The sequence below is a fragment of the Lepus europaeus genome, chromosome 20, assembly GCF_033115175.1.
Source record: "Lepus europaeus isolate LE1 chromosome 20, mLepTim1.pri, whole genome shotgun sequence".
NCBI lineage: Eukaryota > Metazoa > Chordata > Mammalia > Lagomorpha > Leporidae > Lepus > Lepus europaeus.
Window position 1 is genome coordinate 2,631,953 of NC_084846.1, and position 16,975 is coordinate 2,648,927.

General features: G+C 60.4%; 2 protein-coding genes across 2 annotated transcripts in view; one reads left to right on the forward strand and one right to left on the reverse strand.

Annotated features, from left to right (window-relative positions):
• Positions 1–6,430, reverse strand: part of VAV1 (vav guanine nucleotide exchange factor 1) — a 57,698-nt gene extending 51,268 nt beyond the window's left edge. The window contains exon 1 of the mRNA XM_062178365.1: positions 6,227–6,430. Within this exon, the coding sequence (XP_062034349.1) occupies positions 6,227–6,430 (204 nt within the window). The remainder of the gene's footprint in view (positions 1–6,226) is intronic.
• Positions 6,431–8,206: 1,776 nt separating this feature from the next.
• SH2D3A (SH2 domain containing 3A) lies at positions 8,207–16,711 on the forward strand. The gene is made up of 10 exons (XM_062178891.1): positions 8,207–8,235; positions 9,736–9,872; positions 11,069–11,418; positions 11,713–11,789; positions 13,706–14,190; positions 14,265–14,380; positions 14,524–14,698; positions 14,786–14,897; positions 15,344–15,529; positions 16,059–16,711. The coding sequence occupies exons 2-10, from the start codon at positions 9,804–9,806 to the stop codon at positions 16,217–16,219; spliced, it is 1,731 nt and encodes a 576-aa protein (XP_062034875.1). The 5' UTR covers positions 8,207–8,235; positions 9,736–9,803; the 3' UTR covers positions 16,220–16,711.
• Positions 16,712–16,975: the final 264 nt, after the last annotated feature.

Genomic DNA, 16,975 nt, shown 5'->3' on the forward strand with positions numbered 1-16,975 from the left:
GATCTATCCACTGGTGCACTCTTCAAATGCCCGCAACCCCACGGGGGTGCAGGGGCCCAGGCACTTGAGCCGTCACCTGCCGCCTTCCGGATGCCTTAGCAGGGAGCTGTAGCGGGAGTGCAGCAGCGGGATTCATCCCAGGCACTGTGCTGCTACTGCCCGCAGGTGCCCCAAGTGGCAGCCCAGCTGGGTGCACCATGACATCCACCTCAATAATTTCTGACTCAGCTAATTTCAGTGTGGTTTCCCAGTAGGTTAGACCACCGCCTGCAATGCCAGCATCCCACCTTGGCGCAGGTTCAAGTCCCAGATGCTCCACTTCAGATCCAGCTCTCTGCTATGGCCTGGGAAAGCAGTAGAGGATGGTCCAAGTCCTCAGGCCCCTGCACCCTAGTGGGAGACCCAGAAGAAGCTCCTGGTTCCTGGCTTCGGATCAGTGCAGCTCCAGCCATTGCAGCCAACTGGGAAGTGAACCAGCGGATGGAAGACCTCTCTCTCTCTCTCTCTCTCTCTCTCTCTGTCTCTCTCTCTCTCTGCCTCTCCTCTCTCTGTGTAACTCTTTCAAGTAAAATAAATAAATCTTAAAAAAAAAAAACTTTCTCTCTCTCTCTCTCTCTCTCTCTCTCTCTCTCTCTCTCTGTCTCTCTTGCTCTGCCTTTCAAATAAATTTTAAAAAAATCCCATCCCTTAACTCCATTAGCATACGACTTTGGGGTTTAAACTCTGAAGAGTCTAAGGCAGGGGAGGGGTGGACAGCAACCCACACAGGACTCCCAGGACTCAGCAGTCAGCACCTCCGTCGTCCCCACGAGCTCAGAGGGGCTCAGACTGGCTCGGGCAGCAAAGCCCTAGGTGCCTGACTTGAAATGCAAGCCGGCCATCTATATAAACTGCCAAGAAAAAAAAAAAAATCAGTAACAGAAACAACCAACCAGCCATCCCGCAAAGAAAAAGAAAATAGTGGGCAAAGGAGAGGAGCAGAGTTTATTTCACAGAAAGAAAACGTAACAGCTCTGAAACCCAGGACGGCAGAAGGGGAGCCGGAGCCAGCGCCGCTCACTCACCGCCTGCCCGTCGGCGCGGACACGGAGCCGCGACGCAGCCTCTGTCTGTCTCACAGAGGCCCACGCACTGCCACGGGGCCACCCCACGTCTGGAGCAGTGCCCACGTGTGGAGTGGTGGCCAATATCATAGTCACCGTAATGCTTCCCCAGGGGCTCTTCCAGGTTCCTCCCTCATCACAAGGCTTTAGGATAAGATCTTGCCTGGGTGCAGTGGGTGAAGCCACTGTTTGTGCTGATGACATCCCGTACGGGCGCCGGTTCAAGTCCCGGCTGCTCCACATCCAACCCAGCTCCCTACTAATGCACCTGAGAGGCAGCAGTGAGGACCCAAGTGCTTGGGTCCCTGCACCCATGTGGGAGACCCGGATGGAGCTCCTGGCTCCAGACCCCAGCCCCTGCCATTGCTGCCATTACAGGAGTGAACCAACAGATGGAAGACCTCTCTCTCTCTCTCTCTCTCTCTCTCTCTCTCCCCCCCCTGCTCTCTCTGTGTAACTCCAACTTTCAAATAAATAAAATCTTTTAAGAAAGAAAGAAAGAAAGAAAGAAAGAAAGAAAGAAAGAAAGAAACCTTACGAAGCCAGAAAGAAAGAAAGAAAGAAAGAAAGAAAGAAAGAAAGAAAGAAAGAAAGAAAGAAAGAAAGAAAGAAAGAAACCTTACGAAGCCAAGCAGTAAGTTATCCCTGTTCAGGCTAAGCAAAAGGCAAGCACAGACCGGCAATGACCACAGGCAGGGAAGGAGTGGAGGCCAAAGGTTGGAGGGATAACAGGTGCCGAAACACAGCTGGAGAGGACGCCACAGCACCAGGGGTGACTGCGGTGGGCAACTGCCCCTTGGGGAAAGGGTCTTCAGGTTAAGTTGAAAGTGGTGCAGTGGGCTAAGCTGCCACCTACAACACCGGCATCCCACATGACTGCTGGTTCAAGTCCCGGCTGCTCCGCTCTGCTCCCACCTAAAGCACCTGGGAAAGCAGCAATGATGGCCCAAGAGTTTGGGGCCTGCACCCACGTGGGAGACCTGGATCTAGGTTCCGGGGTTCATCCTGGTCCAGTTCTGGCCACTGCAACCACTTGGGGAGTGAACCAGCAGGTGAAACATCTCTCTCTGCCTCTCTCTTGCATCCCATATCCGAGGGCCTGGGTTCAAGTCCTGGCTCCGCTCCTGACTCCAGCTTCCTGCCAGTGTGCACCCTGGGTGGCAGCAGCCATGACTCGGGTACTTGGGTCCCTGCCGCCCACGTGGGAGACTCAGACTGAACTCCTGGCTCCCAGATTTCACCTGGCGCAACCTTGGCTCTGTGGCTCCTTGCAGAGTGGACCAGCAGGTGGAAGACCTCTCTCTTTGTCTATCTGCCTTTCCAATAAATTTAAAAAAAAAAAAAGTAAGAAAAAACATCTTGAGGAACTGGAAAACAAATGGTCTAAATGTCTACCAGAATCTGTGGGGGTGCGGAGAGAGCAAAATCTGCCCAGCTGGGGACAGCTCCCCTCACTCCGACTGCAGGCTGCTGCTCCACTCCAGGCAGCTTCTGCCATCCCACACCCTCCCCCGAAAGACTTCCCAGTGAGAGTTCTGTGGGTGCTAAGTAGTCTTCATCATCGCGACAGTCCCCCCCAAAATAGGTGCCATCCTTAACCACACCCCCACACGGGGAGCCAAGGCTCAGAGAGGTGACGTCGGGGAGTGGAGGCTCCTCCAAGCCACGCCCACCCCCAGCTCCGAACCATCCGACCTGAGGGCCTGTGCATGGGCAGGACACCCCACCCAGAACACCGCTTCCCGGGACCCACACAGATCCTCACCCCTCCACTCTCCCCGACTCCTCCAATGTCACCATATCGTGAGGCTCCCAGATTACCCTATTCAAAAGCATCACGCATGACATCATAGAATAGTGTCACATGTGATGTCATATGACAGCACCATGTGTGATGTCATATGATAGTACCATGTGTGATGTCATACAGCAGTAGCACTGTGGTGTCATATCAGTGTCATGCATGATGTCACACAGCAGTACCATGTGTGATGTTACATCAGTACCATGAATGACATCATATAATAGTGACACGTGTGATGTCATATATAGTATTATACATGATGTCATATAATAGTGCCACATGTGATATCATCATCAGTGTCATGTGTGATGTCATATAGTACCATGCATGTTATATACTGATGCCATGTGTGACATCATACAATAATATCACATGTGATGTTATATACTGGTAGTGTGTGTGATGTCATGCAGCAGTGCCATGTGTGATGTCATATAGTACCATGTGTGATGTCATATAGTGCCAGGTGTGATGTCATATAGTGTCAGGTGTGATGTCATATAGTAGTACAATGAGTGATATAATAGTACATGCATCATGTCACACTACTCTGCCACTAAAAAGGATGCCACCCCACCATATGTGGCAACATGCATGGGACCGAGGCCATTATGTTAAGGAAAATAAGCCAGGCAAATACTGCATGATCTCGCTCACGTGTGGAATCCAAACAGCTGAGTTCGTAGAAGAGTGGCGGTTACCAGAAGCTGGGGAGGTCAGGGCACAGAGTGGGAAGGGAGGGTTGGTGACTGGCTACTAAGTTAGTCAGGGAGGAGTTGGAAGTTCCAATGCTGTGTTGCACAGAATGGTTGCTGGTGTGTGTGTGTGTGTGTTAATTTTTTTTTAAGCTACAAGAGAAGATTTCGTGTTTTTTTCACCATATGTTTGAGAAGACAGATGTGCTCACCCTCATTAGACATCACCCACGTACACCTACATCAAGACAGCACACGCTGCCCCATACATATGAACCATCTTGATGTAGCAGTTAAAGTAGAAAAAATAGCTCCACAGACACTCCCAGGCCTCCTGTCATGCTGTTTTCGTCAGAGCACCACTTACCACCCCTGAAATGCACGCATCTCCTTACTTGCCCTCTGCCAGCTTCCCCCACTGCAGTCCCCGCTCCTCACCGGCAGGGCTTTGTGTGTAGGTGCTACCCTCACTGCCCCAGCCAAGAACAGGGCCTGGCATGCACAGTAGTGGGTGGGTGGATGAATGGATGGAGGGATGGGTGGATGGAGGGATGGGCAGACGGATAGATGGAATGATGGATGGACGGACAGATGGATGGGCAGACAGACTGGATGGAGGGATGGAGGGATGGGCAGACAGACTGGATGGATGGACAGATGGAGGGATGGGCAGACGGATGGAGGCATGGATGGATGCATGGATACATGGATAGTCGGCTGATGGCTGGTTGGACAGAAGGATGAACAGATGGTGAAGAGTTGAATGGATGGATGAGTATGTTATTCCCTCCTGTTCTCTCTGCACAAAAGGAGAGGTGCTATGGAGAGGAAATGAGAGCCCGGGAAGAGTTCTAATTCCAGCCTCCATGCCTTCATTTAGTCATCCCGCTCCAGCAGTCACCTCTGCCTTGCCTCTCCCTGCCCTCCACATCCCGAACTCCGCAGGCACCCAGCGCTGCTCCTGGGGCACCTCGCCCTCATTTATGGTGAGTGCCCTCTAGCCTCCCACACACGTCCCAGCCACGTACCAAGCACGGGTGGAGCTTCAAAGGGAGACTTCAAAGGAAGGAAGTCACGGGGCTCCCACGTGGGGAGCGTGCACCCCTGCCCAGCCAGGGGCCTGACATAACTGGGCACAGAACAATGAGAAAACTCCTACTGAGTCTTCAAAACCCGGCGCAAATGTCCCCAGTTGCTGTACCAGGCAGTGTCCTGCCCTCACCCCAGGGCCTCCAGGCACGAGCACACAGGGCTGGGGGCGGAGAATTCTTCTTCTGTCTCTGACAGCCCAGGAACCCCGTGGGGCCCAGGCTCAGTTCTCAGCACTGCCTGGTACCCAGGATTAGAGCTGTCTCAGAGCACAGCTGCTCCCCTGGGGATTAGCACCAAGCACTCTCTCTCCCTGACCAGTTTCAGCTAAGACACACACAGGAAGGAAAGTTCATCCTCAAGTCTATCCACTTTCGCGCCAGCTGCTGTGGTAGCATCACAAGGCACCGCCACTCCCTGCCAGATCTGACCGATCCCTCAGCTACTTCCCCCCCCGCCCTGGAAGCCAGGGTATCACACAAATGTAGGCAAATTCCGGATGGGCTGTCAGCAAAAGGGGGGGGGAGCCCCTGGAACCGAAGGAAACAGAAGACAGAAGCGCTCACTTCTCCCCCCACGGCCTCGCCCCCAGGAAACTCCCCTCCCAGAGACCCCCCACTCCTGGAGCTATTACTTCCTCTTCTCCCAGCCACAGGGGGCCCCTCCGGCCCAGGAGGAGGTCACCCTGTGTCCAGCTGGTCCTGCCCTCCATCCCCAGAGAGGGGCCCCAGTTCGTGGCTCCTGGGGCAAAGCCGTCTTCCGGGAGGGGGAGACAGGGACCCAGGAGACCCTGCAGGAGGGTCCCATCTCCTAAGACCCCAGGGTAGGCCCTGCGCCATCAGCCCAGCCCTGGACCCCTCCCCCTCCAGGCCCCAGCAGCACAGAGGGACGGGAGCCAGTCACGTTACCTGCCCGCCCCAACCACATTCAAATAGGGATTTGAATACATTTCTGCACTCTGGGGGCAGGCAAATCTTACCTCTCCCTGCAGCCCGACCCCCACATCCCTCCCTGCCCAGAGAATGCAGCTGAAACCCCAGCACCTGAGCCCCTTCCAAGACCCATAGCCCCTGGGCTGCAGCCCACCCGCACGCCGCCCCCTGCACCCCACAGCGCCCCAGGCCCGGGGCAGGAAGCCGAAGGGAAGGAAGATGTGGGGGGAAGGAAGGGGCCCAGGGCCCAGCAGGAGACATGTGGGGGAAGGAGCTTGGTGGCGGCCCCTCCCCCACAGCCCGAATGTGGGGGTGTCGGGACGGGGAGGTGCCGAAGGAGTCAAAGTCTCAGGTACCCACGACCCTGCCCCTAGATGGCCCCCTCTGGGGGGGGGGGGGCTCGAACCCCAGGGACATCAACACAGCTCCCAGACAACCCACCCACGACCCACGCGCCCATCCGTGGAGCCTGTTATGTCTGGGGGGCCACCCCCAAATCTCACAGTGTCACCTGGTTCCCCCCAACCCGGAAGCACATTCCCGCCCCTGTTTCGCAGCCCCGCAGCCCTCCCCGGGCGCCCCCGCCTGCCACCGCGGGCTCACCTGGGACATCTGGGGACGCAGGTTGACGTCGCGGAGGTTGATGGCGTGGGGCAGGAGGTTGTTAAGCAGCTGACAGAGGAGGACGCCATCCCGCAGGGCCTGCGCCAGCTCGCACACCTGTGCCCCGTCCCAGGTCACGCGGTGGCTGGGCGGCAGCACCCGGCACTGGATCAGCCAGTGCGTGCACTGGCGCCACAGCTCCATGGCCGCCGGCGGCTCCGCCAGGCCCGGCGCGGCCTGCGCACCCTCGCTCGAGGCCTCCGCCGCCCACCCAACCCAGCAGCCTGAAGAGCGACGGCTCCACGGCTCACGCTACCACTTCCTCTTCTGGGCCTGTAACTGTCGGCCTGGGAGGGAGGGGGTGGAGGAGGAGGAGCCGTGGGGCGGAGGAGCACCTGCTACCCCTGCCCCACCCCGGGATGCAGGCCTGGGTCCTGGGGGGCCGGGGGAGCTAGTCGGGAGGGACACCTCAGGGATATCCTCAGAACCCGCCCATCTGCCAGCCTCCCCCTGAAGTCCAGCCCCATCCTCGCTGGGCTGGACCAGTGAGGTCAGCCCCGCCTGGCCTCCTGACCTCAGCTCCCGCCCTCCTCTCTGGTCTGTCCCTGCTGCGGGGGCCAGGGAGGGCCTGTGAGCCCCCCACCTGCCCCTCCACTGCCCACGGCCCTCCTTCAAGGTAGAAGCTCAGCCCTGCGCACCTGCCCCGCTCTGTCCCCCTCGTGCTCCTCCCACACACACATCAGCGCCCACCCCCCCTCCCGCGTGTCCCAGGGCCTTTGCAAGTGCCAAGCCCACCACATTAGGCCGTCACTTCCTACGGTTCTCTGCTCGACTGTCGCCTTCCCATGCCATCTCTCCAAACCTCCCCCCATCACCGCCCATCCACCTCCATGGCGGCTGGAGCCCTGGGCACTGTCTCGACAAACCTGGACTTCTGTATACTCATTTTTTTCTTACTGTCCATCTGGGAGCTTGTGTCTCCTTTGCTGAAGACCCCTCCTCCACCCAGCACAGGGCACACAGGGGCACTCTGCACACAGCTGGCCAATGAATAAACAAATGTTTATCCCAAATCCACGGTCAAGGGCCCCACGGTCCAGCTCCTTGGACTGCCAGTTTGCTAACAGGCGCCTGCTGCCCTCACTTCCTACAACATCTCGCCTGCTAGGCTGGGAGGGCCCCCTCCGCCGCCATCGGACTAGCTTGGGCCCTTGGAGTTTTCGGCTCTGACGCTGGCGACCGCTAGGGGGCGCAAGACGCCCACCCTGCACCGGCGCTCCCTCCCGCAGGCCCCAGCCTGGGTGCGGGGGAGGCTCCCGCACCGGCAGGGGGCGCAGCAGCGGGCCCCAGCCCGGGACTCCTCGGCTTTGCGCCCCTCCAGGCATCAACACCTTTGCCGCCCTCAGTGTCCGCAGCAGCCCGCGTGACGTGGGGCTCGGAGTTAGGGAGGGCGCTCCAGGGCCCCGGGTTCGAATCCCGGCTCGGGCCCCAGTGTGTGCGCCAACGTGATCCCCCGACGCGACCCGGACAACGGGCGCTCAGCCGACGAGAGCTGCAGCCCCACGCCGCGAAACCCGCAGCCCAAAAGCGAAACCCAGGCGGGCGGTCTGGAGGAAGCGCCCCCCCCCCCGTCACGACACAGCCGCGGCCGCCCCTGGCTCCGTGGGCCGCCCCTCCCCCACCGGAACCGCGAAGGGCGCGGAGGGAGACCTCGCCCACCCCACCCCGGCGCCGAACGGCCACCCTGAGGTTGGCCCAGCTGGTGGGCGGGGCAGCGAGCCGGGGGCGGGGCCGCGGGAGAGAGAGGCGCGTGGCGTTCCCCGATGGGGCGGGGACTATGGGGAAAGCGTGTGACCGACAGGAGACGGGGCGGGGCCAGAGCCTGGGGGCGGGGTTGGAGGCGGGGCCTTCGGAGGGCGTGGGCGGGGCCTGGCGGGGCAGGCAGGGAGGGGCCGGGAGCCGCAGATCCTCGGTTTCTGCCTCGGGAGAGCCCCGCAGGTGTACCCCAGGTGAGTGCGGGAGTCCCCTGGAGGGATTATTGGGGTGCCAGGTGAGGCCAGCGCCCATCCGCGGACGAGGTCCCGCGTGGCCGCGCCCCTGGGCGTCCCTGGGTGCGCACCTCTCTCCTCATCACGGAAGACCTGTCCGTGCGCTGGTCACTGTCCCTGCGCATGCATGCTCTTGGGCACGTCCACCAGGAACAGGACTGTCCCCTCCCCCTTCCCAAGTAAATTTTACCCCGGAGGACTCAGAGGCAGGGGGATGACTTCGTTGGCCTCGGCTGACCCGCATCCACTCTCACTAAGGGGGTGAGGAGGAGCCCTTGAACTTGGCATTGGGAGACTGGAATTCTGAGGCCGCAGGGCCTGGCACAGCTGGCGACCAGGAAGTGCACGGGTGTTCAGAAGACACACCTGGCCCCAGGTATGCAGTGCCGGGAGCCAGCTCCACGCCCCTAAAGCTGCCCAGGCTGCTCTGAGAACTTCCTGGCTCTTCCAGGCCCACAGCTGACTGCCTCCGGAGACAGCAGGACTCCTCCTGCCGGCCCTCTGCAGAACCCCAGCCCTCCCCAGGCCCCGAGGGGACCCTGGCCGGCAGGTGAGCTGGCCAGGTGGGAGGGGTGAGGGGCGGGCGCCCTTCTTCCTTCGCCCCCAGGGTCATTTTCTCCACCATTCGCCAGAGTGGAGAGCTCCACTTTTCTCCACTTCTGGGCACTGGCACAGGGATGGCTCAGGAGCTTTAATGTCCCTCTGTCTACACAGTGTCCTCACCCAGGGCCACCGGCTGTCTCCTGGACCCTTGCAGCTGTCAGCAGGGCAACCAACCCCCCTCCCCAGCCCGGGGCCACTTCCAGAATGTTCTCCTACTCCCCGACGCCCCAGCTCGGTCCTGTCCTGGCCCTACATGAAATTGTATAAAATACAGTTATTTACAAACAAATCTATACTACTCATCTGTATGTAAAAATACGGAGACTCTGGCTATGAGAAATGTGTCTTAGAGTTAGATACATATTTATGTAACATGTAACATCTTTTTTTAAAGATTTATTTATTTACTTGCAAGTCAGAGTTACACAGAGAGAGAAGAGGCAGAAAGAGAGAGGTCTTCCATCTGCTGGTTCACTCCCCAGATGGCCACAACAGCCGGAGCTGCACCGATCTGAAGCCAGGAGCCAGGAGCTTCTTCCGGGTCTCCCATGTGGGTGCAGGGTCCCAAGGACTTGGACCATCTTCTACTGCTTTCCCAGGCCATAGCAGAGAGCTGGATTGGAAATGGAGCAGCCAGGTCTCGAACCGGTGCCCATATGGGATGCCGGCACTGCAGGCCAGGGCGTTAACCCGCTGCACCACAGCGCTGGCCCCATACATAGCATCATTACATAATGTATATATATCGTCACCTAGTTGCATTTTAAGGTTGGGTGGAATGCAGCTGCTGTCTCCCCAGATGTGGAAGAAACTACCCCTGGCCCTCAGGAAGCAGGACTAATTATTCCCATTTTTCAGATGTGGCAGACTGAGGGCTGTTGAAAGCGCCAAGCTCCACCCTGGCACCCCCTACCGCCAACAGCTCCATGCAGGTGCCTCAGGGTGGAGAGGACCTCGCCGGCCAGCCCTGGTACCACGGCCCCCTGTCCCGCCAGGTACGGCCTCCTGTGTGGTCTCAGCTCCGTCGGGGTGGGGGGAGTGCCTCCCACCTTGGACCTGCCTGGGACCCCTGTATTGTGGATGAGGTGCTTGGGACACAGGGCTGTTGGGAGAGGGGACTGGGGACTGGCCAGGAGTCTGCTGGCTGGGCACTGTCACGTATATTTTGCTGTGATGGTGTTGAGAATGGTCATGGAGATTACAGAGGATCCGGATGCTCTCAGAACCACCCCCCCCCCCAGCCCTTCCCATCCCACCTGCAGGGCCCCTTCTTCTTCTCAATCCAAAGACCCCTCCCCCAGCCCCCACCCCGCATACCTCCCACTCAGGAGACCCAGAACCCTGAACCTGCAAGGAAGTCAGTGCAGACAGTACGGCAGAGTGGTTAAGACCCCACAGCCTGGGGCCAGCCCTCCTGGGCTCCAATCCCTGCCCTACAGCACGCATCCCAGGCCTTCAGGCCTCGGTTTGTCGCACCTGTGAAATGGGACTAACATCTACCCTCTCCGCTTGTTGCCAGCACTGAATGAGTTAATCCCCTTTGCATCGCGAGCAGTGTCTGGGGGGCAGGAGAGGCCGCACCTGTGTCCACTGCAGTTCGGGTCACTACCCAGCCCCCAGCCCCAGCTCCATGCTGCCTCTCCCAGGGGTCCCAGCCCTCCCAGAGCTACTGGCCTAAGGCTGCTTGAAGATTTTTATAAAGGAAAGGTTGACGGTACCCCAGTCTGATGGATGCCCAGGGCCCTTTCCTTATGCGGGAAGTTGCGCTGGTCAGGGGCAGCGGCTGCAACAAGCCTTCCCAAGCCATCGCCAGCGAAATAATCAGCACCCATGGACTTGGCCACGTGCCCGTCAGAGAGCCACAATCCAGCCGAGGCCCGAGTCCGTTCTGCATCTTGTCATCCCACGAGGCTTTGGGGGTGCCCAGCTGACGGAGGAAGGTTTTAGGAGCCAGCTCTGGACACATTTCCCACAGCACTTCTGCCCATCTCCCATTGGTCAGATCTTGTCACATGACAGTATAGCTGCAAGGGATTCTGGGAAATGTAGTCCAGCTGTGTAGTCTGATGCAAAACTATGCCTGCAAGCCATAGAGGTTTCCCTGGGGTGGGGTGCATTGGGGAGGGAGGCCTCCTTACCTGCAGGTCCAGGCTCATTCCTAAAGCCCCGGCATGCCCTCTTCCATCCCCAGAAGGCTGAAGCTCTTCTCTTGCAAGATGGTGACTTCCTTGTCCGGGCCTCTGGGTCCCGCGGGGGCCCCCCTGTGATCTCGTGCCGCTGGCGGGGCCTCGCCCTGCACTTCCAGGTGTTCCGCGTGGCCCTGCGCCCCCGCCCGGGCCGGCCCGCAGCCCTCTTTCAGCTGGAGGATGAACAATTCTCCAGCATGCCCGCCCTGGTGCACAGCTACGTGGCCGGCCGGCGCCCACTGTCGCAGGCCACGGGGGCTGTGGCTTCCAGGCCTGTGGTGCGGCAGGGGCCTCTCCGACGCAGCTTCAGCGAGGTCGCCCTGATGGACAGCCCTGCTCAGGCGGAGCCGTTCAGGTACTCACCATCTCTGGGCCTCTTTGGCCGCACCCCACACTCTCCCTCCACCACCCCTGGGATTTCCTGTTGAGAACTGAAGCCCGGTCATTCTTGGGGGCGGGAGGCTGAACTGTGCACTGTAGACATTGATGGCAGGAGACATGTGCCCCCCCCTCCACTCGTTGCCATGGGTCCCCTGGGGGCAGATCCCCTGGTCTGGGAGAGCTCAGAACACCTGCCTCAATGCAGGATTTCCCAGGCACCGTGGGGCCTGCCCTGCCTTGGCTGGGACTACCTCTGCCCCCCTCCCAGGGCCAGGAAGTGGAGCAGCAGTCAGCCTGCAGATCTGGAACACGCAGGTCAAACAGGACAAGATGACCCCGGAGCAGGTGAGGGCCCACCTGGACAGCACACGGTCACTCACCCTCTCGAAGCCTCAACTTCCTGATGTGGAAAGTTGGGACAAGAATGTCCTCAGGGTTGTCAGAGTGGTTTAAAAAAACACCCCAGAAAATGCATGGCTGCAATTATTCCCAGAAGCCCTACTTGCTGTGGTCACGGCTGACCTGTGTAGCAACTCCTGCCCCATGCCCTCTTCACTCCTTTCCATGGGTTCCTGCCCCAGGACCTTTGCACCTGAGGTTTCCACCAATGATGGAAACATTTCCCAATACCACAAGTGTTTTCTGATTGGCTCCTCCTCATCCAATATGAGTTCTTCAAAGTGGGTGACCATGGTGGTCCCACCTGGGAGGACGACTCACTGGCAGGCCCCGTTTTCATGGCCTCCCATGCACCCAGCACGAGGCCTCACCTCATGGTGGGCACTGGACTAAGTCCTAGGACGCAGCCATGAACATGACAGATGAAGAGCCCTGTCCGAGGGGTGCCACTGTCCCATTTCTTAGAAGCCAGCATACCACGAACAGAAAAACAATCAGTGAATTGCCTGTGCTTTGGGGTAAAAATTTACAGGAGAACCGAGTCAGGGAGACTTGGGACCCTGTGGGGAAAGGTTTGAAGAAGACGAGGGAGAGAAAATGCAGATGAGGGAGGTGGAGAGTGACTCGGGCAGTGTGAGCAGCCCATGCAAAGGCCCTGGGGTTGGGTTGAGAGCCCACACTGCTACATTCAGGCGAAAGGAGGTGCATGGACCAGCAGCAGAAGTGAGAACAGCAGAGGGAGCCCTAGGGCTCAGCTGGGCACTTTTGTCTACAGTGAGGACTACTTGGGGAACTTTTGCGTTCCTACAACAGCCCCTATTTAAATGCTTTAAACAGACCCTATTAAATGCATGCAGAGGGCCCCCAAAGCCTTGGTACGGTGTAAGTCCGGAGCTAAATGCGCCACACCCAGAAACGATGTCATCTGTGGGTTTAGTACGCTCTGTTTCCTTGACACTTCTGCAATTGAGAGCAGAACGTGTAGATGGACAGATAAAGGCAGAGGAGTGACAGGTGACGGGAAAAGACGATAGCTAACGCTGCCTGACAAAGAGATGGCAGGTCTACAGATTTAGGTAGAGGAGCGCTAAGTGACAGATATCCATGTTAGGTAGCTAAAGATAGATGACACAAGACAGAGATGATTGACAGATGATGGAGACACACGATGGAGAGATACAGATGACAGGTGAGAGTAGCATTGATTTTTGGCCTGTGCTTACCACCTTTGAGAGAGAAGAGAGAGATTGATTTTTTTTTTTTTTTGACAGGCAGGGTGGATAGTGAGAGAGAGAGACAGAAAGGTCTTCCTTTTTGCCGTTGCAGCCGGCGCATCTCGCTGATCCGAAGCCAGCAGCCAGGTGCTTCTCCTGGTCTCCCATGCGGGTGCAGGGCCCAAGCACTTGGGCAATCCTCCACTGCCTTCCCGGGCCACAGCAGAGAGCTGGCCTGGAAGAGGGGCAACCGGGACAGAATCCGGCGCCCCGACCGGGACTAGAACCCGGTGTGCCAGCACCGCAAGGCGGAGGATTAGCCTGTTAAGCCACGGCACCGGCCTGAGAGATTGATTTTCAATCTGTGCTTGCCACCGTCCATCTAAGGGACAAGAGGCAAGAATTCAGAATTCAAATGTGGATTCAGAACTCACGAGCTACACGGGTACAAAGACGGGAGCCTTCCTCTGTCAGCACACGGCACGCATGCTGAAGCTGCTGAGCTCCCACCTGCGCCAAGGTGGACCACGACACCTGCTCCGTGGTTGAATGAGTAGATCGATCAGGACCCGGGGAGGCCAGAAACCTCCCCAGCGCCACCTCTTTTCTCTGTCTCCTCCCACTGCCCCCTACCCCGACGACACCCAGGAGCCGCAGCGATGCCGGTGTGCACCCTGCCCAGGATGGGCAGTGACCCCACGCTGCTGAAGGGCCCGCCTCCCCTGGGAACCGTTTCCGACACTCTCAGGGCCTCCGACGGGCAGCTCCACGCCAAGGCACCGACCAAGCCCCTCCGGACCCCATCCCTGGCCCTGCCTGAAGCCCCGGGGTGCACCCCAACCTACTGCGAGCTGGTGCCCCGAGTGCCCGGTGCCCACAAATCACCCCCCGGCCAAAGGTGCCCAGAACCAGAGTCCCCATGGTGGGAGGCTGAGGAGGAGGAGGAGGAAGAGGATGGATGTTTTGTAAGACCACAAGCAGAGGTCTCTTTCTGCCCCCTTGCCCACGCCTCCTGCCTGCTGGGCCCCCAGAATCGGCCCCTGGAGCCCGAAGCCTTGCACACTCTACGTGGCCTGTTCCTGGAACATCATCCTAGGAGCACTGCCCTCCACCTGCTCTTGGTGGACTGCCAGGTAGGTCGCCTGCCAGGTAGGTCGCTACCAGGCAAAGCACAGCCACACCTGACCAGCCGCATCCCCGCCCGCAGGCCACAGGCCTCCTGGGAGTTACCAAAGATCAGCGGGGTGCCATGGGGGTGGCCTCTGGCCTGGAGCTGCTCACGCTTCCCCATGGGCATCGCCTGAGGCTGGAACTGCTGGAGAGGTGAGCCTCAGGCCCCTGCTTCGGGGGCTGATCCCCTCCCCCAGGGTCTCCAGATATTCGCAGCCTCCGAGGCAGGGGTGGGGGGTGGGCAATGCCCCTTCACGCCCGTCCTAGCCCCGCACCCTTGCGCTCCGCCCCTGCAGGCACGAGGTGCTGGCGCTGGCCGGGGCGCTGGCCGTGCTGGGCTGCGCGGGGCCGCTGGAGGAGCGCGCGGCCGCCCTGCGGGGCCTGGTGGAGCTGGCGCTGGCGCTGCGGCCGGGGGCGGCGGGAGACCTGCCCGGGCTGGCGGCGGTCATGGGCGCCCTGCTCATGCCCCAGGTGCGCGGGGAGCAGGGATGGGGAGGAAGCCGGAGGGCGAGAGACTGCGAAAAGGGAGAGGATGCACGCTCGGCTCTCCGCCCCCAGGTGTCGCGGTTGGAGCGCACGTGGCGCCAGCTCCGACAGAGCCACACGGACGCCGCGCTGGCCTTCGAGCAGGAGCTGAAGCCACTAATGCGGGCTCTGGATGAGGGCGCGGGTGAGCGAGGGTCCCAGTTTTGACGCGAATCGCATCTAGAGCTAGGCTCCGCCTCTCCTGCTCTGGCTTGGTCCTTACCCAGTCCCTAAGCCCGGTCCCCAACCTAGGCCACGCCCCTGCCTTGGGTCCTTAGACCCCGCCCTCTTCCGTAGGCCACGCCTCCTCCCATCCTATCTACCTCCTGGGCCCCGCCCCTTCCCTGAATCTCCGCCCACCCCCGTGCACCGACTCTGGCTCCTGTCCCAGGCACCCGGTTTGCCCTAGCCCCGCCTCCTTTGCTGGATCCATCTTCACTGGGGTCGCTCCGGGACCTTCCCCTAGGCCCCGCCCTCTAAGCCACGCCCCTGCCCTAGGTCCCGCCCCGGGCCCCTCCCCGCGGCGCCCCCTTGCGTCCGCCCCAAACCCCGCCTCCGACTCGTTTCCCACCCTCGGCTCCCCCTCCGCAGGCCCCTGCGACCCCGGCGACGTGGCGCTGCCGCACGTGGCGCCCGCGGTGCGCGCGCTGGAAGGCGAGGAGCCCGCGGGGCCGCTGGAGGAGAGCTGCGAGCGGCTGCTCCGCACCTTGCACGGAGCGCGGCGGGCCGCGCGGGACGCGCCCAGGTTCCGCCAGGCAGCGGCCCGGCGCCTGCGAGGTGAGCTCGCCCTGTGCGCGGGACCAGCCCTGCCGCGACGCCCCTGTGCCCCCTGTCCTGGGTGGCGGCCCCCGGCCGCAGCCACAGAGCAGAGACTACCCCCCCCCCCACCCCGCCTGCAGCGGGTCTTCGTCCCCAAGAGCGCCCAGCGCCCCCGGGCGCTTGGAGCCACCCCGCTTCCTCTCCCGGGGCAGCCTGGCCCCCAGGCCCCCTCCCCTGGGCTGTTCCCGCGGTCCCTGGCAACCTCTCCCCAAGGAGGCCTGCGGGGCTGCCCGGCCCCGAAGCCCCACCCTCCTTGCCCGGCCCCTGATCCTGCCCTGGAATAGCCGCCCCCCCCCCCCCGTGCCCCCTGGGCCGCCGGAGCGCCGCGCCCTTGCTGCAAAGACCCAGGAGCCCCTTCGCGCTGTCCCCGCCCGGCCATCCCAGGTGCTGGGGCAGAGTCCCTCCCGGGTCCCGGTCGGATCAAAGTCCCCAGAGCCTCGGCAGGTGCCGCAGCCCCGCCCCCAGCCCACCTGACCCTGTCTGCCAGGATTCCGGCCACACCCGGCGCTCAGGGAGGCCTTGACCACCGGCTTCGTGCGGCGGCTGCTGTGGGGGAGCCGGGGCGCAGCGGCGCCGAGAGCCGAGCGCCTCGAGAAGTTCCAGCGGGTCCTCACCGTCCTGTCGCAGCGCCTAGAACCCGACCGCTGAGGGCGCAGGCCCCTCCCTCGCACCAGGGACCCGCCTTCTGCCTCCCAGGTTGGCCGAGCCCACCGGAAGGCCACCCCCGAACCCGTGGGGTCCCTGGCCAGGTGCACCTGCGGCTTCTCACAGGCACGAGGCCTCGCAGGTCTGGCTTCAGACACCAGCATTCAGATTCTACTCTGCCCCTTAAAAGCTGTGTGACTGGGGCGGGCGCTGTGGCCTAGCACGTAAAGCTGCCACCCGCAGTGCCAGCATCCCGTATGGGCACTGGTTCGAGTCCCAGCTGCTCCACTTCTGATCCAGCTCTCTGCTATGGCGTGGGAAAGCAGTGGAGGATGGCCCAAGTGCTTAGGCCCTTGCATCCACGTGGGAGACCCAGAGGAAGCTCCTGGCTCCTAGCTTCAGATCTGATCAGCCATTGCGGCCATTTGGGGAGTGAACCAGCGGATGGAAGAACTCTCTCTCTCCCTCTCTCTCTGCCTTTACCTCTCTGTAACTCTGCCTTTCAAATAAATTAAAAAAAAAAAAAAAGGCTGTGTGACTTCTAGCAGATCAGCTAACCTCTCTGTGCCTCCAACACTGTGTGCTTTCCAGAGCTTGCAGGGGATTGAAGTCTCAAGGTTTCACGGAGATCCTGATGAGCGGACATGCCTGGTACACAGTAGGCACTCCATAATTAGTACCAACTGTTCTCAGCTGTGTGGGGTGTGCTGTTTTTCTCTCCCCATACCAAGCCACAGCCCTGGAAAGGGTAGGGCCTGC

Excerpts from the sequence above, each read along its gene's own strand:
- SH2D3A (XM_062178891.1), top strand. The coding sequence starts at position 9,804 with ATGCAGGTGCCTCAGGGTGGAGAGGACCTCGCCGGCCAGCCCTGGTAC. Across the intron at positions 11,419-11,712 it reads GCTCAGGCGGAGCCGTTCAG|GGCCAGGAAGTGGAGCAGCA; the intron begins GTACTCACCATC and ends CCCCCCTCCCAG. Across the intron at positions 15,530-16,058 it reads AGCGGCCCGGCGCCTGCGAG|GATTCCGGCCACACCCGGCG; the intron begins GTGAGCTCGCCC and ends CCTGTCTGCCAG.